The 25195-nt window shown below is 36.5% G+C and overlaps 4 protein-coding genes across 4 annotated transcripts; 2 read left to right on the forward strand and 2 right to left on the reverse strand.

The window, feature by feature from the left end:
• LOC18773020 (exocyst complex component EXO70A1) lies at positions 6664-9104 on the forward strand. The gene has a single exon (XM_020566447.1). It carries the CDS (start codon positions 7045-7047, stop codon positions 8917-8919), a length of 1875 nt encoding a protein of 624 aa, XP_020422036.1. The 5' UTR covers positions 6664-7044; the 3' UTR covers positions 8920-9104.
• LOC109949891 lies at positions 13196-14445 on the reverse strand. The gene is made up of 2 exons (XM_020566774.1): positions 14405-14445; positions 13196-14249 (listed from the first exon to the last, which is right to left on the reverse strand). Exon 2 carries the CDS (start codon positions 14155-14157, stop codon positions 13198-13200), a length of 960 nt encoding a protein of 319 aa, XP_020422363.1. The 5' UTR covers positions 14158-14249; positions 14405-14445; the 3' UTR covers positions 13196-13197.
• On the reverse strand, positions 14439-15512 carry LOC109949505. The gene has a single exon (XM_020565268.1). The coding sequence runs from the start codon at positions 15510-15512 to the stop codon at positions 14439-14441; it is 1074 nt and encodes a 357-aa protein (XP_020420857.1).
• On the forward strand, positions 22127-23944 carry LOC18774919 (3-ketoacyl-CoA synthase 3). Its single transcript, XM_007207571.2, has one exon. It carries the CDS (start codon positions 22198-22200, stop codon positions 23740-23742), a length of 1545 nt encoding a protein of 514 aa, XP_007207633.2. The 5' UTR covers positions 22127-22197; the 3' UTR covers positions 23743-23944.

A 25195-nucleotide genomic window follows, 5' to 3' on the forward strand; every position in this document is an offset into this window, starting at 1 on the left:
TTTGCAGTTAGAGTGTGGTTTTCTTCTTTAGAGCTTAGGCCTCCTACATGGCTATGTTTCATAGGTTGTCCAAATTTTCAAAGTGTGTCGTGAAACAAACGAATATTGATGGAAATTTGAAAACCACTGCAAAGAAATTCCTTGAGTGGGTCTCGTCAACTGGAAGTGCCTTCATCATGCTGATTTCTTCCTTCTTAAGAAAACTAATTAAGGAGTTAATCTCTTGAAAGTAGGTAGATTAACCACCAAAGGCATGGTTAAAAGTAGCACTTTCAAGCAAAATGTCCACAGTTGCATTAGGTGAACAGTAAATAAAGTATAATTAGGCGCATACACACACGAGTCCAGCTTGCAAAAAAGCAAATGTCACACAAGTCCGTTATGGGTCACTATCAAGAGTAATATGAACAATTGAAATTGGGTCACCAGAAACACACAGAATAATTGACCCTTTTGTTTTTTTCACAGAAAATTTACCCATGATGTAAAGGAAGTATCTCCCTATGGACATCTTTTTATGCTCTCTCTCTCTCTCTCTCTCTCTCTCTCTCTCTCTGTCAAATGATTCTTATTTTCGTGGCTCGACTCTTCCTCAGGTTCACATTTTGGTTTTGGATTGCTTGGGCTGGATGCATTGATCTCTAATTTTGAGTCAAGTTTACATGTGGGTCGGTTGGACCATTCTTGCCATCATCACCATCTTCACGCGGTAAGCCTATATGGTAAACAGAGCAATCCACAGAATAGATACAACTCAACAGAAAACAGTAGCATTTGAAAGTAATATCTCACACTGAAAATGAAGGCTTTGCATGAATAGTTTAAAGGGCTTGTCCAATATATATCCTTACATTTTCTATTTCCTAGACATAAAGATGTTGAAAATTTCTATCCAATATTATTAATTGATTTTGAGTTGGATGTTCACATTCTATTATGATATTAGAGCAGAATATCTACGTGTTGAACCCAACGTCAACACATGCTTCCACATTACTCAATATATTGTAATATGTATTGGCCACTTATTTAGTTTGAGTGATGTCACACAGTAGGGGCGGGGGAGGTGGCATGTTAGAGTATTATCCCATGCCGGAATGGAAGTCTTTATATTAATAGTTTAAAAGATCTTGGAACTCTCTACCTATTACCAATTAGTTTTGGGCTAAATAAGACTCATATTCTATTACTTTTTATCTACGTATTAAAGATTTTGTGATGTAATTTTCGAGTTATTATAACTTCCAACCCAATTATAATTGAAAATGAGAACATACAAAGAAACAGGTCTGGATTTAAAGTCTCTTAAGCAGGAAGTTTCAGAAACGTCAATTTTAATTAATTTGACAAAGATTGCAAAACGTCACGGATTATGAGAGTTTATGGGAAGACTTGCCATCAACATCAAGCCACGAGACCCATGACGATTCACACACAGGAAGCCAAACATAAAATCTCATAGTCTTATACAAACCAAGCATACCCAATCACCATAATCCAAATGTAAAATGGGGTCTTCTACTTGATCACGGCACAATAATTACTTAGCTTTAAAGAACTAATTAAGTAGCTATCACTACTTCAAAATTACCAATTACAAAATGGTGGAATGGATTTTCATTTGACTCATTCAAACTAGCTCTACTCATCATTTGTGCAGACGGAGTATGCATGAATAAACATCATCATGAATATTAATTCATTAGTTTAGCGACCAAAACACTTGATTAACATCCAATTATGTCGGGGGACCTCGAGCTAAAGCCAAAGGCTATAAACTAACAGAGAAAAACAAACAACAAAAAGCTGACCACTTCATATATGCTTCAATGATGATTTTTGTTAATTGCGTGTGAATTTTAGTTTTAATAATATTCAATGCGATACACAGTTTAAAACAGTTAATTTCTTATTTTCGCACAAAATCGACTCTAAAATCTCACGGGCGGCCTGATGATGAAACATACTCTCGTTCGTTGTAATAAGCCTTGGAGGACCATCTTACGTTGCACAATTGTCAAGTTTTGTTTCTCTTTAGTGTATATATGTATAGCTAAACGCGTATTAATATTAGTCTTAATTTCAAACGTACTCCATCAAATTACTGTAGTGTGTAAATGCTGTGGACAGCAAAGAGAACGCGCATGGCCGCAAGGAAAAAATTGACTTGTTTTGTTGCCATTGACAGAGAGAGCTTACTTCATAGATTGTTACGTAAATGCGTTCCTAACTTCAAACAAATGTTTCTTCAAAGTTTGTGACTTATGGGCAAGGACAACAACAGTGCAGATTAGGTTATGTATGTTTACGCATGTACATGAATGCATGGCATCTTCACTAAAAAAAGAAAGAAATACAATTGTCGCTTTATGGGCATTTATATTTGCCCTTGCATATATATAACTCCTTTGAAGTCAGAGATTATTAAAGCATGGCTCTGACTGAGAGACGTATAAGTAATATCAAAGCATTTAATTCGGAATCAAGAAATATGCAAAGCTAATTAACGAAAAGAATGAATTTCAATTTTTGCCATCCTCTTATATCACAAACGGCACATGCCATGCCATGTTGGACTGTGTGGGAATTTTCCTATACCCTATAACTCTGGGGTATTGGAAAAATGAATATTTTGATCTTCTTAAGGGATTTGCTGACATTTTCCTAAGGATTTAAAAATGAATATTCATGACTTGTAATGGTATATCATTAGAAATTCGTTTTAAAATAATAAAATGAATATTTATGAATACCATAGTAGAAGATCAAGTCATGAATATTCATTTTAAGATCAAGTCATGAATATTCATTTTAAAATATCCTTAGGGAAATGTCGCCAGGGATTTATTGACTTGTTCAGTGACGAATTTCTCTATAAAATAATAACTATTGGTACCTGGCGATGAGGACAACGTCAATAAATCGTATTCAATATCTTTTGTGTTTGTAGCTCGGAGATGGCGAATACTTCTCTCCATTAGATGCATACACAACTATGCTCGCATACAAAAGCTAATTAACAAACTCCATTAATTACTTACAAAAGATTTTGTAGTGTTATCTTTCAATAAATAATCCAACATTATGTTATATTATCAATTAATTAATTGCATTGGTCGATGATTTGAAAAGATACAATCCTGATCTCTTGGATCAGGGTCCAAGAGATTTGTGATCACTCACCGTTGAATGTAAATTCAATGGTTCACTTACTCTTACACTCATTTTAAGAAACTTTTTTGAACAATTAGATTAATATCCAACGATGGATAACCACAATCTCTTGGACTCCTGTGGTCTAAGAGATCGAAACTGTGAAAACATATACTGTATTCTTATTGCAATAGAGCATTATTTCTTGTTCAGTCATGCGGCTTTTATACCAAGATTTTTTTGACTTTTTGTGGCATATATCTGGATTAACTCTATGTGATTACTATGCTTCTATATTTATATTACCCCTTTATGAGCATTTATATTTGCCCTCATGGCTAATGATCTTTGAGCCTAATATATGAATACAATTATCGTGTTTTTCTAAAAAAAAAATAAATATATAAATAATATGTTTTCAAAAGCGCGCTATGTTGATTGATAAGTCAACATGTGCATATATATGACTCCTTTGAAGTCAAAGATTATTAAAACATGGCTCTGACCTGACTGAGAGACGTATAAGTAATATCGAAGCATTTAATTCGAAATCAAGAAATATGCAAAGCTAATTAAGGAAAAGAATGAATTTCAATTTTTGCCATCCTCTTATATCACAAACGGCACATGACATGCCATGTTGGATTGTGTGGGAATTTTCCTATACCCCAGTGTTGGACTGTTGTGTGTTGGACTGTGTGGGAATTTTCCTATACCCTATAACTCTGGGGTATTGGAAAACGAATATTTTGATCTTCTTAAGGGATTTGCTGACATTTCCCTAAGGATTTTAAAATGAATATTGTGATCTTCCGTAGGATTTGATTAATTTGTTTACTAGTTTTCTAATCATTACATTAATCATATGCATGCTTCTTTCTTTTAAATTAATAAAATTCATGCATGTTTTATCTGAAATTTTACTTATTCCGTTATTAGAGTTATTATACAAAGTTCAAAAGAATTTGATTCTCGCTATCTCCTTCTTATGAATTATCAAAAAAAATATATAGTGATGATATTTGAGGGACACTTTTTAGGATCTCCTACGATTTTTTTTTCCCAACGATTCAAACCGTCTATTCTTCAAATCTTCATTCATAAATCATCCTTGCAAAAAATCATGCAAATTGAAAATCATTAAAACATCTAATTAGAATCAACAAAATAGACGAACACGATGTTTCAAAAAAAATACTATAATAACAACCATCTAATTGAGTGATCAAATTGTTTCGGATTCAAGTATTTTTTGCATATAGATGATCTTTGAAGAAATATCTAAAAACTATACGGTTTGGATGATAAAAACATCCTTAAATAAATTTATTTCAAGAATCCCTCAACTAAAGCTTTCTATATATATACACACACTGAAGACTATTGTAGTATTAACCTTACCTTAGGTCAAACAATACGAGTTGGAACGAAGTGAAGGTACGTAGGTTCTAATTCCTAAGTTCAATTACATTCTTATTATAAATTTTTTTAAAAAAAATTTGACATACAACGTCTAATATTCAATATAGAGAATATTCTTTATTTACCCTTTTCCCTTTTAGAATTTACGCTATATAATTCTCATTCATTTCATGTAAAACTTTCACACAAAATATTATATACATGCATGCATAACGCTCGAACTTGTCCTGCCATTCCCAGTCATTGCATATCCTTAATTTTTATTTAACAAATGGTTTTGGGTAGCTTAGCAAATTAAATAATATATTTTCGGCTTAATCAACTCTACTATGGTTATCAACGAAGAATTGCAAATTAAATTAATTATATCATGACTTGTTCAGTGACGAATAATTCTCTGTGAAATAATAATTATTGGTACCTGGTGATGAGGACAATGTCAATAAATCATATTCAATATCTTTTGTGTTTGTAGCTCGGAGATGGCGAATATTTCTCTCCATTACATGCATGCACAAATATGCTCACTTATTGACAATCCAACATTATGTTATATTATCAATTCATTAAGTGCATTGGTCGATGATTATTCTTATTGCAATAGAGCATTATTTTTTGAAAAATCCATCGGAATATTATCATACTTATTTATTATTTTAATTTTTATATTGATCTTACAAAATAACAACAATAAACAACTTCATAAGCAGATTGCTTAGTCAATAAATAAGGGGATTGATTTATAGACCAATAGTCTCATATTCAAATTCCCATGATAGATTGGCAGTATGTGAGAAAACTCTCCTCCCTCGATATCATTTGTATCAAATAAAATAACATGAAGAGGCTCTATTGTAATTATATTACATCAAGATACCGCGTAGAACAAGGCTCAATTTGATTTGGCTGCTATTAATTAGCTCATTAGTTTACTTGATTAAGCTTATATATATATATATATATATATATATAACTCCTACCACTAAACAACAAGTGGAACCTTCTATTCATTCCTTATATGTGGTTTCCAAAGCTGGAAGAATTAACAATGGAGGATATAGTCATTTGTTGGCCTATATATTGGATGCATGTTATATAAAAATATAGGTTAAAAAACTAATTTGTATTAAAAAATGACATTTCCAAGGCAGTCGATGATTTGGTTTGGAATGTTTCAAACAACAAGGCAATACAACACAAGACAAGGTTGTGACAACATCGCATGCACAGAATTTGTATAATTTTAACCTTCCCAAATCGACACCTAGATAGTGATTAGGAGAATTATTATTAGTATGATGGAATGATGATAAGTAGAATTTTGCTTGGTAAATCATAAAACAACATATCCTAATAAGATTAAGTTGAGAATTAACGCATGTTTTCTATCAAGTCGGACTGCTAGTGGTTCTTGTTTTAACGATCGTTATGCTAAATTTACAGTATAGTAACATAACATTTCAAATATCTAATTACAATCAAATCAGATATCCCCGCGTACTCAATTAGAAATGCGCCAACCTTATGGTTTTGGAGGAAAATATGAGACTTGACAACAATGCACAATAAAACCAGCTCCTCAAAACCATTTGATCACAAAGAATTAGTCATATCTAACCCTGTAGAACTGGATCTACAGCTAGCACTTTTTTCGTACGTTGTCTGCAACAATCAATAGGTCAATGACAAACTGAAGTTCTGTACAGCAAGTTGGTTACCAGCAGGCTCGTTGTTTACTATTTACTTTCCTCCTCCTAGAGGGCAACTAATACTTGGGGCACCTTTTCAGTCTCTTGGATGCTCTAACCATATTCAATAAAAGCTCGCATCTAGACCGAGTGGGTCAGCGTTTACAAAATTTGGTCAACCAGTCACAAAAGGCAAAGCACCTTTTTTTTTTGTTTTTTTTTTCTTCTCTGCATCAAAACAAGCATTTATAAACCACAAGACTCTCTGGTAATCTCTGCCACATGCATTAATTCAAATTACGTACGTACAAACTCAGAGGCCAAGTCTCTGTGTTCAAAAGTTAAATTTCATATATTTGTACCAAAATGAGTAAAAAGGAAACTGTGGGTTTATTCTGTTTGGGCCGGAGGAGAGACAGAGACCAGGCAATTTCCTGGTCCTTTCTGCTTGACTATTGGACCATCATTAGCTAGCGTAATCACTTTCGTTTTAACTTTGTCACGTAACTCCACACAGAAGAAAACGCAAGACCGCGTACGTATACATACACATACATACATGCTCTGATTAGTCAACCTTTTCACTCTATAAATAACCCCCCACTCCCTCTCTTACCCACCAAAACATTTCATCGAACTTCTTCCATACAATAACAATCCAACACAACTCCTCATCTCCCTCTCACTCTCCCACCCTCTCACACCTTCAAATCACCAAGAACATAAAACAAATCTAAATTCCGGATTTTGGGTCTTGAATTTTGAATTTCGAGTTTTGCTGATGCCAAGAAAAGGAATGAGGACTCTGTTTTTCAAATCTCCATCGCCGTCACCTTCAAACTCTCCATCAAGGAGCGCCACCCAACCTTCATCGCCGCGTCGCAGCTTCTCCGACTCTCTAATGGAAGAGAACATCGAAATCGCACAGACCCTCATCACGCAGTGGGACTCTGACTCTTCTTCTTACAACAACATCTCCTCTCTCTTCCATGACGACCGCCAAGAGGCCAGGCTCTACCTCAAATCTGTCAAGGATTTACAGTCCGCCATGCAACACTTCCTCAGCTCCCAAGACTCCAGCGCCGAAAAGCTCATCATTGCTCAGAATCTTATGCAATCCGCCATGAAGAGACTCGAGAAGGAGTTCTACCAGATTTTATCCGGCAACCGAGACTACTTGGACGCCGAAACCGTGTCGAGCCGGTCATCCAGAGCCTCGGCTCTGTCCAGCGTTTCCGATTTGGAATCCGAGTCTGAGGACGAGTCGGTTTCAGCGGTGGACCAAATCTCTACCATTGCAATGTCCGATTTGAAATCCATCGCTGATTGTATGATATCGTCTGGCTATGGAAAAGAGTGCGTGAGAATTTACAAAATCATAAGAAAATCGATCGTTGACGAAGGCCTGTACCTTCTTGGAGTGGAGAAGCTGAGCCTCTCTCAGGTTCAGAAAATGGACTGGCAGGTTTTGGAGACGAAGATCAAGAACTGGTTAAGCGCCGTTAAAGTCGCCGTTAAAACTCTCTTCTACGGCGAGAGGCTGCTCTGCGAACACGTGTTCGCCGCCTCGGACTCCATAGCGGAGTCGTGCTTCAACGAGATATCTAAAGAGGCCGCAATGACTCTGTTTGGTTTCCCGGAATTGGTGGGAAAATGCAAGAAACTATCTCCCGAGAAAATGTTCCGCATTTTGGACTTGTACCAGGCCGTTTCGGATCTTTGGCCCGAAATGGAGTCCATCTTTTCGTTCGAATCAACCTCAGCCGTCCGATCTCTGGCCGTTAATTCTCTCATTAAGCTAGGTGAGGCCGTCCGCACGATGCTTATGGATTTCGAATCGGCGATCCAGAAGGACTCGTCCAAGACACCGGTCCCAGCCGGTGGGGTCCACCCGCTTACTCGTTACGTAATGAACTATATTTCCTTCCTCGCCGATTACAGCGAAATACTTGGTGATATAGTCGTTGACTGGCCGTTGACGATCTCGACGCCGTTGCCGGAAGCTTACTTCGGGTGCTACGACGCCGAGGAGTCGCCAATTTCAATACGCCTCGCGTGGCTCGTCCTTGTTCTCCTCTGCAAACTCGACGGCAAAGCCAAGCTGTACAAAGACGTCGCGCTATCCTATTTGTTCTTGGCGAACAACTTGCAATACGTCGTCGGAAAAGTCCGCGGCTCCAATGTCAAGTACTTGCTGGGGGAGTATTGGGTGCAGAAGCACGAGTCAAAAGTCAAACAATACGCCGCGAACTACGAGCGGATGGGGTGGAGCAAGGTGTTCGCCTCCCTACCGGAAGATACAACGGCTCAGATTTCTTCCGATCAGGCAAAGAGCTACTTCAAGCGATTCAACGCAGCGTTTGAGGAAGCGTATAAAAAGCAGACCTCATGGGTCGTGCCCGACTCGAAACTCCGAGACGAGCTGAAAGTTTCGGTGGCTAAAAAGCTAGTGCCGGTATATCGGGAGTTTTACGAGAAGCATAGAGTCGGGATGAGGAGGGAGTGCGGGGAGGACTCGTTGGTCAGATATGCCCCGGAGAATCTAGATAATTACTTGTCGGATCTGTTGTATGGGGCCACGAGTGGTGGGAGAGTTTCGTCGTTTTCGTCGTGCTCTTCCTCGCCGTCGCATTCGCATGGTAGGCAAGGTCGTTGAGACGTTGTATGTCGTTTAGTGAATATAGAATAATACTAGAATGAGGACAAAAGGTGTATAGCGACAATAATTATACATGAATTCTTTGATTTTTCAGATGAAGGAAACGCAGATTATGCATAGTTTTGGCATCTTTCTTTTGTATTTTAGTTTTCATAAGTAGTGAACAATGATTACGTTACATACAAGGAGATCATACCAAAGCTAAGAAGGCAATTGTCACTATTTTTTTATATTTGGCCGACTTTGATAAAAAATAGGAAGTAATTCCTTCGAAAATTAAAAGGAATTATTCTGGACAAAGTCTAACGATTTCAAACGAACTATTCTTATGAACTATTATCAACGACGCACAGTCGTTCGCTGTAATATTCCCCAATGATTAGGCTTGGACTTCTCCAAGATTTTCACCTGAGGCAACATAAATTTGAAAGACTACTTGATGAATCTCAACACCCAATAGCCTTAACCAATCAATATTGAATAATAATTTAGATAGAGGCAGAATTACATTTTTTCCCAACGAACAAGCTGACAAAAAAGGAGCTTATAGGCATCACAAAAATGGCTTAATAAAAGCATAGCAGCAGGAAATGAGCAGAGGACATGAACATGTGGTCTTGACAAGTTGACGTTCGTCATAGGACAACAACAGTGCATTCAGATTTGGAGGCTCTCGTCTGACTTTCCGACCTTTAGCTTTTGGGTCGTCATTGGTGGAGAATTTTAGAAGCCTTTAGTTTGAGTAAATATTTCTTCTCCCTACTTTAATCCAGGATATATCTTCACTATTATTTTTAATACTTGAATTACGATTATACCTATAAATACGTGTCAAGTGTTAAAAATAAGGGAGCTTTAGTTTTCACACATAAAATACTTTACTAATTTGAAAGATAGATATACAATTTTACTTAATTAATATAAGACCAAAGACAATAAAGTAACACCTACTTTTACTAAAATAACATTGAAGAGCACTAAAATTACTACATGTGCCATTGTGCTTTATTGTCAAATATAGATATTTAGTTTTTACCCACTCAAAACTTACAGTCAAAACGACATAACAAGACTCAAAACAGAACAAAAAACGACACTACTCAAATTGAATCAGTTCCAAAAACCCTTTCGCGCGACCTTTCATCTTCAACTACAGAAACTCAGACGATAGTTCCACACTGACCACCACCAACAACGAGCAGCAACGACGATGAGGAACGACGACCAGCAACGACGACGAGCAACGACCACCACCAACAACGACAACCACTGACGACGATCGAAGCGATTTTCACTCTCTTGGGAAAAATACAGTAAGAAAATGACCCTCTAACACAGATTTATCTTCGATTTTAGGGATTACACATTTTTGCTGTTGTTCTTTATGCAATGTAGTTTTTGGAAAAATGGATGAATCGTTGGATTCAAAACTACTCTTCGTTTAGGTTTTGCTTCGTTTATAGGGATTAAGGATTTCTGAAATTTTACTTACTGTTCATTCTTCATTCTACAATGTAGTTTAGGGTTTATGGGAATGTTATAACTGCTCATGAAGTTAAACGTGTTTTGATATTCAGTACTGTCTTTGCATTTTGATTTCTGGTTGTTTGTAGAAGATTTTGACCAGAAACTGCAATGCAATTTCTGGTTCCATAATTCAATTTCAGAGTGCTTTTTGCTAGGGTTTATGGGAATGTGATAACTGCTCATGAATTTAAATGTGTTTTGATATTAGTTTTAGCTACTGTCTTTGCATTTTGATTTCTGGTTGTTTGTAGCAAATTTTGAACCAGAAACTGCAATGCAGTTTCTGGTTCCATAATTCAATTTCAGAGTGCTTTTTGCTAGGGTTTATGGGAATGTGATAACTGCTCATGAATTTAAATGTGTTTTGATATTCGTTTTAGCTACTGTTCTTGCCTTTTGGTTTCTTTTCACATCAAAATTTTGAGCAGCAGTTTCTGGTTGTTTGTTGCAGATTTTGACCACAAAAACTGCAGTGCATATCACAAAATGGAACAAAAAATGTCACCACAAAAGAATGAAGCTGAAAACCAACCAAAGCGCAGAATCAAAACGATGGCTCAAAGGATCAAAACAAAGCCAAAGCCAAACTATGATCGGAAAGCAAAGCACCCGGACTATGTCCAATTTCGGTGCAATGCCTATGCTTTCAACAGCATCATTAGAGACATAAAGGACAAGCTCAATGAAAGGCAGAAGAAGCTTCTCAAGAAAACCCCTTTCTGGAACTTGATCGAGCTGTTTTACCGCCAGAGAATTGACATGAATAACATGAATAAGTCGGACATTGACTTAGCACAGCTGCTCAAGACATTTGATCCGGATACAAAGTCCTTCAAATTTGGAACCAAATCGTTCCAAATCACAAGTAATGCAGTGACTCAGATTCTAGGACTGCCAAATGAAGGCAAATCTGTCAAACTTGTCAATGATAGGTACACTGCTACCTTCAGAACAAGGCACTTTGGAGAAAAGGGAAAACCTTCAAAAAACCAGGTAGAAGCAGAATTACAAAAGACAATTGCCTTGGCAAACCAACCGAAGAAAGAAAAGGCAAAGACAGAGCAAAAGAAAAAAACGAACAAAGGAAAAGAAAAGAAAGAAGCTGAAGAAGAAGAAGAAGAAGAAGTTGATTACGACAAGGAGGTGGTCAGCCTAATATTGATTCTGCCGTGCATGACATTCCTTTTTGCCAACTCTTCATCTACTTTGCATTGGAAATTATTTGAGCACTGCGTGAATCTAGACACACTTTCAAGCTATTCGTGGGCAAGAGCTGTTTCAGACTACATGAATGAATCCTTGATCGCAAAAGCAAAAGCAAAAGCAAAAGCAAAGAAGGGAGGAGAAGCCTCTATAGGAGCTGTTTCGGGTTGCACTATCCTAATATTGGTAAGTAAACAGTGGCTTATGCAATGCATTTTGAGTTTTAGGCAATGCAGTTTCCATTTAGTGCAATGCAGTTTCCATTTAGTGCAATGCAGTTTCCATTTACTGCAATGCAGAAATGGAAACTGCAACGCAGTTTCTGTTTTATCCTATGCAGTTTCCAACCTAATTTCTGATATATCTTGTTTTTGAACTGTGCAGTTTCTACTGTGTGAGAGGACAAACATCATACAACCAATCCTTGGCAAGGAGAAAGAAACTCCTGCCATTCTTAAATGGAGTCTTGTGGAACTCCACACAAGATTCAACCAAATAAAGGACTTGAATGACATCGAGGTATGCAATTTATCGCATGTTCTGTTTTAATGTATCTTGAATGTGAATCCATGCTAAATCATTCTCATTGTACAGGGTATTTTCAAAACTCCTAAAAAGCGAAAAACTACCAGGGAAGAGGAAGACACTGTTGAGAAGGTAATTGAAATCTGTATACAGTGCATTGCAGTTTGTGTTTTCTACATTGCAGTTTGCATTTTATCCAATGCAGTTTCTGAATCATTCAATCTCATTGTACAGGGTATTTTGAAAACATATAAAAAGAGAAAAACTACCGGAGAAGAGGGAGACCCTCTTGACAAGGTATACGAATCTCTAAACAGTGAATTATGCATTTCGGTTTTCGTTTCCTCCAATGCAATGCAGTTTCTAATTAGTTTCTGTTCAATATGCAGGAAAAAGAAAAAGAAGATGATGAGGGAAAACCTGATGATGCAATTCAAGACCTCTTGGTGAAGTCCATGACAGACCAAATCAACTACCGCCAACAACAAGATCCTAGCTTCGTTTGCCCGGAAAGATTACAACTGTGGAAGGATGAAAAGAATCACAATATCCAAAAATGTGAAAAGAACCCAAAAGCCAAAGCCATAATCAAAGTACTAAAACTTTGTTCAAAACACATTTAAGTAGGTCAGCATTGAAATGTAGTTTCTGCTCATAATCTGCAACAAAATCTGCTCAAAATTTGAAATAAACAGAAATCTGAAATAAACAGAAACTGCAATGCAGTTTCTGCAACAAAATCTGAAATAAACAGAAACTGCAATGCAGTTTCTGCACCAAAATCTGCTCAAAATCTGAAAACAAGCATTGAATGGCAGTCGAAAACGAATATCCACTCATTAAACAATTGTATAATTTTCATTAACTTCAAAAAAGAATCACAATATCCAATTAGACGCTGTGTAGCCAATTACAAGCAACTAAAACTGCAATACAGTTTTTGCAAAAAGTGCAACGCAGAAACTGACTATATATTCGCTAAACCATATCTAAAATAAAAAATTGTCAAATGAGGAGTGTTCATATAATAGCCTTGCAAGTCTTCCTATTGTGCCCAGCAACACTGCACCGACTGCATTTCAATGGCCTTTTAAATTCACCAAAAACTTTGATCCTCTTTGTTGGTGGTCTTCCGGCTGGCCTCTTTGTAATTGGCGGAAGCACAACTCCAGCTGCAGAACCATTGCTGCCCAATCCTTTCCCAATATCTGGAATAGGAAAAATAGGACTCTCATAGGCTTTTCGAAAGAAGTCGGTTTTGTAGTAACACTCCACGTAATCATAAACTGAATCTCTCTTTGCTAGGATTGCAGCCACCGCATGTGTGCAAGGAAAACCGTCAATTTGGCAAAGACGGCAAGAACAAGTCCTTTGCTCGAGATCAACCATCACAGAATAATCAGCAAATACTTCAAAAACAGTGCAATTAGAACGACGAACTGCCCAAGTCCTACCGGCCTCCGCATTTTCACAGAGTCTAGTCTCCATCTCCGGACACAAAACTGTTGTCCACTTCTCCGCTTCAATTCGTCGTTGAGAATTCAATACCATCAATTTCTGTCGAATCCCTTCTATCAAAGGTAGCACCGGCAAATCTCGAAACACACCAACCCAATTATTAAAGGACTCCGCTAAACTGTTTGCCATCTCCCCATAACGCATTCCTTTGAAAAATGCGTTGGCATAGTGATCTCTAGACAAATCAGATATAAATGTCTTCACTTTCGAACTCCCAACAATCACCAACTCCTCCATTGCTACCTTAAACTCTTCCTCCGTAACAGCATATGCGCATCTACTAAATAAATTGATAACACGGTCTTGGAGCAGTTTTCCATAACCTGACTTCGGGTACTTTGATATCAAATTCTGTTTGAGGTGATAATAACAGTAAGAATGAGGCCATCCGGGAAACACAAACCCCATTGCATTTAACAAACCTTGATTGCGGTCCGAGAAAAAGGTCACCACTCTCCCCATCGGTAGCAATATAGAAGCCAAATGTTGAAGAAACCAAGTCCAATTCTCCTCTGTCTCAGAATCAACAACTCCAAAAGCTAGAGGATAAAACCCTGCAAAACAAAACCAAAAGCACAAGTATAAGCAAAAAAGGGAAACTGCAGTGCAGTTTATGAAAACAAATCTGCTCAAAAAAGGGAAACTGCAATGCAGTTTCTGCTAAAAATTGCAACAAATGAAAATCTGCAATACATTACAGTAACCATACCTTGATTTCCATTCTTTCCCGAAGCACAGAGAAGCTACCCCTTGTACTTGCTCTTCAAAAACGTAGCATCAATGAACAACAAGGGTATGCAATATTGAAATCCAGCAATGCAACCGCCAAAAGACACAAAAAACCGTCGAAAGCGATTAATTCCAGCTTCACAATCAAGAGTGCAGAGAGAACCAGTGTTAGTTTCCTTTACGGCGTCTGCATACCACACTAACTCGTTGAAGGACTTCGACTCATCACCGTGAACGTCCAATTTAGCTAACTCTTTGCCAAACCATGCGTGGTAGTATGAAATGTCTATACCATAATAATCTTTGAACTCGTGTATAATCTCAACTGGCTTCAGCTCTGGTTTTGCACGAATTCTGTCCACAATGAGGGAGGACACCACACGAGACCTCATCATCTTACTCTTTGATTCCCGTATCCGACCCGCACATGTATGAACATTATTTAACGTCCGAATTACAAAACTGCCAGTAGCTTCACAACGAGAAGCATAAACACGCCAGCTGCAACCCTCCAATTTCTTATTCGAACAAACAGCAACCACCCGCTTCTTGTCATTGCCGGCATATTCAAAATTAAATCCTACTTCAAGAGCGTACTTGCACAATTTCAACCGGAACTCCTCTGCACCACCGTCAAACTTCTGCACCACATGATGTATGTATGTCTCCCACTCATTCGACAACAAAGGCTTAGCACTTGCTCTCTTCGACCTGCCCAAAAACTCGTTTCTGTCTTCGACAGTACTAGAACACGACGACTCGCCCTTTTCACATGCTATCAACTCCTTATTTACACAAAAATCACCACTATATTCACTGCTCCCGCATAAATCCTTCACTAAAATATCAACAGTCTTCTCATTTGATATCAACAAAAATGTCCTCATCAAGTCCAAATCGCTATCTGTTTCTAGAAAACAACTCGGATAACTGGGCACCGAATACCGTAATGTGAAACAACCCAACTGCAAACCCCTAAACCTCAGACACAAAGTCTTCAAAATATCAACCATGGATGACTCTGATGAAACTGAAAACATGATGGTTTCCAACTTATATGTGCACTTGGCAATGACACACACCTCCATTAGCCTTGAAAATGCAAACAAAACAACAAACAAAAACAGAATATCAAAACACGTTTGACTTCATGAGCAGTTATAACATTCCCATAAACCCTAGCAAAAAGCACTCTGAAATTGAATTATGGAACCAGAAACTGCATTGCAGTTTCTGGTTCAAAATTTGCTACAAACAACCAGAAATCAAAATGCAAAGACAGTACTGAATATCAAAACACGTTTGACTTCATGAGCAGTTATAATATTCCCATAAACCCTAGCAAAAAGCACTCTGAAATTGAATTATGGAACCAGAAACTGCATTGCAGTTTCTGGTTCAAAATTTAGTATAAACAACCAGAAATTTTGAATCCAACGATTTTGAATGGTTAATCCCTATAAACGAAGCAAAACCTAAACGAAGAGTAGTTTTGAATCCAACGATTCATCCATTTTTCCAAAAACTGCATTGCATAAAGAACAACAGCAAAAATGTGTAATCCCTAAAATCGAAGACAAATCTGTGTTAGAGGGTCATTTTCTTACTGTTTTTTTCCCAAGAGAGTGAAAATCACTTCGATAGTCGTCAGTGGTTGTCGTTGTTGGTGGTGGTTGCTGCTCGTCGTCGTTTCTGCTCGTCGTTTCTGCTCGTCGTCGTTGCTGCTCGTCGTTGCTGCTCGACGTCGAACGAAATTTGCCTGCCAAACGAACGAAATCTGCTGCCAAACAACTGAGCTCCAAGACGAAACAGAGAAGAACACGAAGCTGCTGCCAAACGAACGAGAACGAAAACGAAACAGAGAAGTCGCACCTTGTTTAAACATTCAGGGGCAAAAGCGTTATTTACTGTATAGGTTTACAAATGGGCCAACGAATCTGGGCCTCTCTTTGGGCTAATCCAAAATAGTAATTTTTTCCTAGGTATTAAAACTAAAACCAAAATATCCAATATCTTACAAACTAATTAATAAAGTTAATTATGTCTAAAACCTAATTTTTCTTAAAAATAATGACAATAATATACCTCAAATTAAGTGGTGTACAAAAATACTTCCTTAATTAGGTATCAAGTGAACTGTAAGAAGTTTCCTAAAAAAATTTAGAATGCACATATCAAACAACATAGAAGATAATGAAAATATAAAAGTTATAAATAATAGTAAATAATAAAAAAAAACAGAAAAGGAAAGGTTAGAAGAAAGTGTAGTTAGCATGCCCAATTTGATATTCAACTTCTCCTTTCTCTATCTTTTTATTTGGTTATTAGTTTATGTTTCAGTTTCATGTATTTGTTCAACTTCTATAGGAAATACTTCTACTAAATTTTTTTTTTTGGTAAATTGGTAAAAGTGCAAAGAGCGTGGGACTAAGGGCACTTTAGGCATGCTGGCTAGAAGTGCTTTTACAAGAAGAGCATGTCGAAATTTTTGTTGAATGAAGTATGCATCATAATTGCAAATATCATGCATGACTTTATTGAACAAATTGAGTTATATTCTATATCGCCCTCGAAAATCAACATTAGAGTACACATAATTTGGGATAAAATAATCTTCCAAAAGATTATTACCCCGAGAATGCCTATGTTTATCTACGTTTGGGCCACGATCGACTTGTGAACCTCGGCGGCAACCTTGGCTTGGTAGATCCAGCAAACCCACTGCAATGGCAACTTGTTCAACTTCTTCTTGTTGCACTCTTTTTTCTTCAACTCGTTTACGCCTTCTTTCTTTAATTTCTCGCTCTTGCCTCTCAAATCATCTCCTTATATCTGAGAAATTAAAAGATAGAGAATATCTGGTGTGAGAGGTATGAGCTGAGCCTATGGTTTTATAGAGAGATTTATCTGAAAATCTTATCATAAAAATTCATTCGAATTATGAGATATGAATTTTATAATAAATATTGACACGTAGGAACCCAAAATCTTATCCAAAAATATTTCTCCAAATTAATTGTTTTGGTTAAAAATTTTTTTGAAAAATGAATAGTATTTGCCCTTTGCCATGGCAATGGATGGAAACACACCTTGTTTTTTGCAAGGGCAGATACTATTCACCTGCCTTTGCCTCCCCTTAGGCCATCTCCAACCCAAGGACCTAAACCCAAAATGTCCCAAATTATTGCCCAAAACCTCTCTGAACCCAAAAAAATAAAGGAACCAAAATTTAAGAAAATCCAAATTTGGACCCAAACCTGTCCAAGTTTTGCCTGGACCCAAAACTATTTAGTGGAGCCCACATTGAAGTGGCACAGCCCATGTGCATGAGAAAAATACTGGGACCAGCTCTGGTGGGTTTGTCTATTGCCCATGCCACGTGTCTGCTCGTGGTGAGAGAGCCGTTGCAATTCCAACGTCTCCTTTTAAAAATAATAATAATAATAATAATAATTTAATAGTATCTTTAAAAAGAGACTGGGACACTAGTTGGCTTTATTCCAGCTCAAAGTGGCATTGCAATTCAAATATTCTTATTTTTATTTTTATTTTTTAAATTCTAATAGTAATTCAAATATTCTTATTTCAATCCTCATTTTGTGTTTCAATTATGTTGTGTGTGTGTTTTTTTTTTTAATGTTGTGTGTTTACTTTTGGAATAAAATTAAATTTATGGAATTTCAATTTTTTGTTAGGTCAAATTGTTCAAAATATTAAATTATGATGTTATTTAAAAAGGTTAAATGAAGAAAAGTTCTCCATAAAAAAATAAATAAATAAAAATTAGACTTAAACCATTTTAAAACAATTTAATAAAGTTGCGGACTTAAAATTTGAGTCCGGAAAGTTGGAAAAAAAAAAAAACAATTGTCTAGGCAAAGCCCAAATAATCACTTTTTGGAGAGGGAAAATTTGAGTTTAGCTCATTGTGGGTTGGAGAAGGCCTTACCCTTTGTCATGTCAAATGGGTGTAAGTGCTCTTATCCAAGCGTTTTGAATGGTTTGAGTGTTGACTCATGGGCCTGGATCTTTCTTCTCTTCATTGCCTTAACCTTCAAAGACTCGTCTTTCCTAGGCCCATGGGTAAAATAATCTTGGTCCAAGCAATAACACTTCTAGTTAGATCTAGTGAGTGAGACATTACGATCCAACATGAGCAATGGTGGTTGAGCATTAAAGAACTTTTCAATTTTACACCCCGAAATCAAAATGAATTGTGGGCACAAGTAGGCAAAGCTTGAAAGCAAAAGGCTAAACAATTTGATTGATTGCTTATGTAACAGAAAAAGTTGGTTGTTTTATATATTAGTAAGGAAAATATATTTCAAAGCAACATGGTGTATTGTCTTGCCATCGAGGTGCTTAGCTGCTGCAGAGTGCACTCTAAAAAATGGAAAATAAGTTCCTTTTTTTGTGGGTAAGCTTAAAAGACTTCGAGCTAGTTTCCATGCAAGAAGTTGTTGTCCATGCTTTTGCAACTTGCATTTAAATTACATATCCTTTAGGCTTGCTGATGACTTGGGACCCTTCGGTTATGGTTAGCTGTCCAATTACATCAAAATTTATTGATCCAATTGTTTGATGTGAGTTGTAGATATATAAAATATATATATGTAAAAAATAATAATAATTTGAATTCGAAATCATCTCTGCAAAAAAATCACTTCAATCCGAAATCATTTGATCACTCAATTAGATTGTTGTTATTATAATATTTTCTTGAAACACTATGTTCGTCTATTTTGTTGGTTCCAATTGGATGCTTTAATGATTTTCAATTGACCTAGATTTTTTGCAAAGATAATCTATGAATGAAGACTTGAATCCGAAAAATTTAGATCATTAAAAATATTCGTAAAGATCCCTATAGAAGGGGACTGTATAAGTTGAACTCTCTCTGTATATATATTTGATTTACATACATATACCTTTTGTTGCCTATAAGTAGTCAGCAAAAGCTAATAAGTATGAAGGAAATTACAAACAATGAAGCCCTGAGATTGAAGGCTGCAACATTTATCAGTTATATGTTTGTCTCATCATTTAATAATTTGTCCCTATCCCTTTTGTTGCAGTGGAATATTTTATAAGTCAAGACATAAATGCATATACGGGTAGGGCTATGAATCGACTTCGAATATACAAACTTGAACTTGTATTGTGTTGGACGATGCATGAACGTTTTTTCATTGTTTATCATAGCCTCAGCTTTTAGGTCGAGCTTGAGGCATTCAAAGCTCAACTGCCTCTTGACCATAAAAATAAATAAATAATAAATAAAAAAGCTTCAACTGCCTATATAGTACATGTGGACGACATGTAGAGTTAGTTCACGTTTACACAAACACATGGATAAACATTGCCAAATGTGGATCAAGCTGGCAATTTGGCAATGTTTTCTAACAATTTGGCCGTCTTTGGCATGCTACACATACGAAAAGTAGAATAGAGTTCATTTATGTTGTTTTTGTTTGTGAGGAGGTATTTAAATTTGAGATTTCTTTTAAGGGGTTTGTACATTAAGTAGAGTATTCGTCACCCGATGTTTTGTGTTCGGTTTTCTATTCTTTCAATATTATTTATATATCAAAAAATTAGACACCTCTTCTAACAAAATATAGAGAAATATCATGATCTCTAAATCAATAGTCAGCCTACATTCATACTCATTGTTATGAATAAGATTAAGAAGTTAACTAACATTAAAAAGGTCCCAAATTTAAATTCAAATCCCCTCTTTATTACTAAAAAGTAGATCATATATGCTTTTTATTTATTTAATACAAGTGATATTGAGGAAGAGGAATTCGAATACAGGACTTCATGTACAATAATAACTGTTTTTAACCACTTCAACTGCAAACCCCTTACAAATAGACCTTATATCTTGAATTCACAAAAGGAGAATATGTTAATGGATAAAATTCATGTCATAGATCAAGAAGTCACGCCATCAAACTACATTATCAATCGAGTCATGCTAAGAAAACCACATTTACACGCTACACCTTGTGTACTTCTAATAGAGATTGATCTCCCGAGCATTTTCCTTATCACTAATATTGTCAACCCTATTTTCAACAAACATCATCCCTGTGGTCTCTACCATCATAATTATCACCACATTATTGTTATTATTGTCTCCGTCCGCCACTATTATAGATAACTATTATCAATATATGGCTTTTTGGTTCAATATGATAATATGATGAGATTAATTATAAGAAAGAATTTAGTGCATTTTAATAAGCAGGCTGTTATGATAGTTCATCTGGTCAAGGTTGCCCGCGCGCAGCCAATACAAATACACTGGGATCGTGATGGAGGGATCGTGATTAAATGCCCACTACCTGCTTAGCTATATATCTATAAGTATAATTAATTTTATTTTTTCCTTAAACGTCTCTTAATATATAGCTGAAGCATTATGAGCTTAATTATTAGCCGATAATGTTGCGTGGTTACCTTAACTAGCTTAATTTATTGACACTTTCTAATTAATGTGGTTATCCGCTTCATCTGCCACATAATGTGATATAAGAATGTGGTAAGAGTAGCATTACTCTATGCAAGAATCAAGATATACATGTATTGAACATGTTATTCAGATTTCTGTTTTGGCAATTCTATTCTTATTCAACATGTTAGGGTGTCTTAATTAAATTAAATTAAATTAAATTATTATTTGTCATGTGACTATGCACTTTATTTTGAGACTACAGTTTAGATGGCAATTCTACTGTTATTGAACATGTTATTTTTGAAAAAATTACAAATCATAAAGCTGATCCACAACATATACCAATTAGTTCTAGTCCAGTTGATAAACAAATTCACTGAAAAAGGAGGGTCTCAGCTTATAGGATGAGTATTGATGAGAAAGTCATCTTGTACAAATTTTCTTCACAAAGTCTTTAAAGCTTGGACTGATCACTATGACCACACGGCTTATACCTAACGCTTAAATAATGGAATAGACTGAACAAAGTCAAGCCAACAAATCATAATAAGTAAACAACCAACCATTGAATTATACACCCTAATATATATTAATGCTGCCAAAGTCCAACCCAAATCAACTCGTCAATGCTTATTACGGTTAGCTTTCAGCTTCAGCCCATTAAGCACCCAAGTCAACTCCGACTAAAATGCACACCAGCCCACCATATATATATATATTCTTTTTAAAGGTATATGTTCAGTTATTATGGATCACATTAAATTGTTAGTATACCTCACGTCAAAATAAAGCTTCAGAGCTAAGCAAAGACTTGTAGCTCCAATGATACGTTTAAATTTTGTTAGAATATTATAAACTGTTAAACTGCAGGTAATATAAATCTTTTTTTTCTAAGAGTTATAATTTGTTTTTTTGTTTTGTTTTTGTTCTCTAGCCACCGCCTGATCTCTCTTAAATGTGGGTAACCACATTGGGTAAGCTGCTAACTGTGCACTATAATAGCTTTCCATTTTAAAAATACTACAAATTTGATTTTGAGTTGGAAGACTTGGTCATGCCCAAATTAATAAAGTCTATATGAAACTGAATAAATATTGTGTCTTGCAATTGGTAGTATTTGATGGAGACCAAAGGATACAATTGGAGAGTTCCTACAAACCAAAGAGCCTATAAGTTGCTTCTTACTTTTCCATTATTAAGATGTGACCTAGTTTGATTGACTCATAAATATATACACAAAAAGTTTAAGCCACACACAAATCAATCAGTTTGGTGGGGGTTGAGAGATGAAAATGAGTCTTTAGGATCTTCACATGTTGTGTACTCTTGCTCCTCCTCTTCTTATAAATCTTCCAATTTCACTTCCCATCTACATAAATTCACAGACAACTCACCTCTCTCTCTCTCTCTCTCTCTCTCTCTCTCTCTCTCTCTCTCTCTCTCTCTCTCATTTGGTCATGGAGCTTCTCAGTTTACTCTGTGCTTTCTCAGCCTTGTACTTCATTTTTATGATGTGGAAACGCTTTGATGAAAAAAGGGACCAAGAGTGCTACATTTTGGACTATCAGTGCCATAAGCCCTCAGATGACAGAAAGCTAGACACACGGTTTTCAGGGGAGGTCATCCGGAGGACCAAGAATCTTGGTCTTCTAGAGTACCAGTTCCTCCTCAAAGCCATTGTGAGCTCAGGCATTGGTGAACAAACCTATGCTCCAAGAATCATTTTTTCAGGCAGAGAATCTTGCCCCACATTGGAAGATAGCGTCTCAGAGATGGAGGAGTTTTTCCATGACAGCATTCAGAAGCTTCTGGACAGATCAGGCATTTCCCCTTCACAACTTGATGTGCTTGTTGTGAATGTGTCCATGTTTGCTTCTGTGCCTTCTTTAGCTTCCAGAATTATCAACCACTACAAGATGAGGGAGGACATAAAGGTCTTTAATCTCACTGGGATGGGTTGCTCTGCTAGCCTAATTTCAACCGACATTGTTAGGAACATTTTCAAGTCCTACAAGAATGTGTATGCACTTGTGGTCACTTCTGAGTCTTTGAGCCCCAATTGGTATTCAGGTAATGACAGATCCATGATTTTAGCAAATTGTTTGTTTAGGTCTGGTGGTTGTGCGGTCCTTTTGACCAACAAAAGGGCCTTGAAAAACCAAGCCATGTTCAAATTGAAGTGTTTGGTTAGAACCCATCATGGGGCTAGAGATGAGTCATATGGTTGTTGCATCCAACAAGAAGATGGGCAAGGGATGCTTGGTTTTCACCTTGACAAGATCTTACCCAAGGCTGCCACAAGAGCCTTTGTGGATAATCTTAGGGAAATTTCACCCAAGATTTTACCCATTAGGGAGTTGGTTAGGTTTATGCTTGTAACCCTAGTGAGAAAATTGAAGTCACAATCCTCCAAGGGAGGAGCAAGCACTTCACCAAAACCTGTCATCAATTTCAAGACAGGGGTTGATCATTTTTGCCTTCACACTGGTGGAAAGGCAGTCATAGATGGGATTGGGTTGAACCTTGGGCTTAGTGAGTATGATCTTGAGCCTGCAAGGATGACACTTCACAGATTTGGCAACACATCTGCAAGTAGCCTTTGGTATGTCTTGGGTTACATGGAAGCCAAGAAGAGGCTCAAGAAAGGTGACACAGTGTTGATGATAAGCTTTGGTGCTGGCTTTAAATGCAACAGCTGTTTGCTAGAGGTGGTGAGAGATTTGGGAGATGAAAATGTGTGGAAGGAGGACATTGCTGTGTACCCACCAAAATCATTGACCAACCCTTTCTTGGAGAAATATGGTTGGATCCATCAAGAGGATCTAAGCACATTCAACCCTGAAAATGTGGTCATCTAAAGGTCATCATCAATATCTAATTTATTTATTTTTGGTTTTTTTTTTGTTTTTGAAAAGTGTCACTTTCTTTTTGTGTTTTACTCTTTCAAATTTTTGATGTATTTTGATTATTTTCTGTATACTATAAAGTTCTTATTGTTGAATCCCTCTGTGGGTTTCATTTCATAACCCAATAAGATGTGCTACTGCTGCTGCTTTGAATCCCTTTGCATCATTGTAGATTTTAATCTTTCAAAACATTGTAATTGTACTGCTTTATTTGATGCAGAAACATGTGGAACAAGTTTGTCCTATGCTTCTGTTTATACAGCTTTTGCCTTTTATTTATTTATTTATTTTTGGTACCATGGGGATGCATTAAGAAGACCTTTTCCATTTGATTTTCTGCACTGATTGCATAGCCAGTGGATGGACCCATATGCTGGGTTCATATCTATTGGTAGCATTTCTGCTTTATAAGCTGGACTGCTGGGTTCTTTATTATGCAAATAAATTCATCCATCTAACACAATTCCATTTGTTTAATCAATCTCTTCATTTTAGTGACAAATCAAGTAATGATTTAAACATAATGACCTTTTTTCAGAGAAGGCACATTTCCTAATCACTAGGGTTAGAAATACTAAAAACCATCTTTATATGTCTATTCCTAAATTCTAATCCTTTTCATGTCAGAGTCACCCATCAAAAATAAAAGGGCAAAACCATGTGAAATTGTCTTGTTCTTGTAGAGGTCACGATATCAAATGAAAAGTACTTTGGTGAGTGGTTTGCAATTGTGGGGAGTTACATTAAATATGCATTCAGTGATTAGAGTTCGACTCTCGTCATTTCTCTCGAGTTTTTTTTATAGAAAAAGTCTCTCTAAATAGAAGAGTCATATTCTATTCATATCTTGAAACTCTGTAAAAAAAAATGTCGACGTCTTCTGATCTAGGGTACCCTTCCAATTATCTGATCATATATTGTATCGATCACCACCAAATATACATGTGAACAAAGAGAGACAACTGCATATTGTCCATGATGAGGAAAAGGTGAAAAACAAATTTATGTGTATAATTGAATAATTTTGAATAGCATTAAAATGCTAAGATTCACAAATGGGTCCACCTACAGATCAGATATGCAACTGGTCACCAGTGACTGGATTTCTACAGATCGATGGAGCTAACACACGATACTGCATTAACTTTTACACATCTACTTCACTCCCTTCATAAATAAACCAATTCAAAAAAATTTATTATTGTTATTATTTTAAAAGTTCCATAGCCGTTGCAAATACAGATACTGGTAGAGTACTGTTTATTTACAAAGAGCTTTCTCTGACCAGGATCTATGGTACATAAACCAGAATCCTTAACTTCTGACACCCACTAGCCAACCCTGATGATAACGGGAAGTTTGTCTGTGTCGACGTTTGTCAACCAGTCATGCTCGCATGCACAAC

Source organism: Prunus persica, chromosome G6 (assembly GCF_000346465.2).
Source record: "Prunus persica cultivar Lovell chromosome G6, Prunus_persica_NCBIv2, whole genome shotgun sequence".
In the NCBI taxonomy this organism is placed as follows: Eukaryota; Viridiplantae; Streptophyta; class Magnoliopsida; order Rosales; family Rosaceae; genus Prunus; species Prunus persica.

Excerpts from the sequence above, each read along its gene's own strand:
- LOC18773020 (XM_020566447.1), top strand. The coding sequence starts at position 7,045 with ATGCCAAGAAAAGGAATGAGGACTCTGTTTTTCAAATCTCCATCGCCG.
- LOC109949891 (XM_020566774.1), bottom strand. The coding sequence starts at position 14,157 with ATGGGGAGAGTGGTGACCTTTTTCTCGGACCGCAATCAAGGTTTGTTA.
- LOC109949505 (XM_020565268.1), bottom strand. The coding sequence starts at position 15,512 with ATGGAGGTGTGTGTCATTGCCAAGTGCACATATAAGTTGGAAACCATC.
- LOC18774919 (XM_007207571.2), top strand. The coding sequence starts at position 22,198 with ATGTTGTGTACTCTTGCTCCTCCTCTTCTTATAAATCTTCCAATTTCA.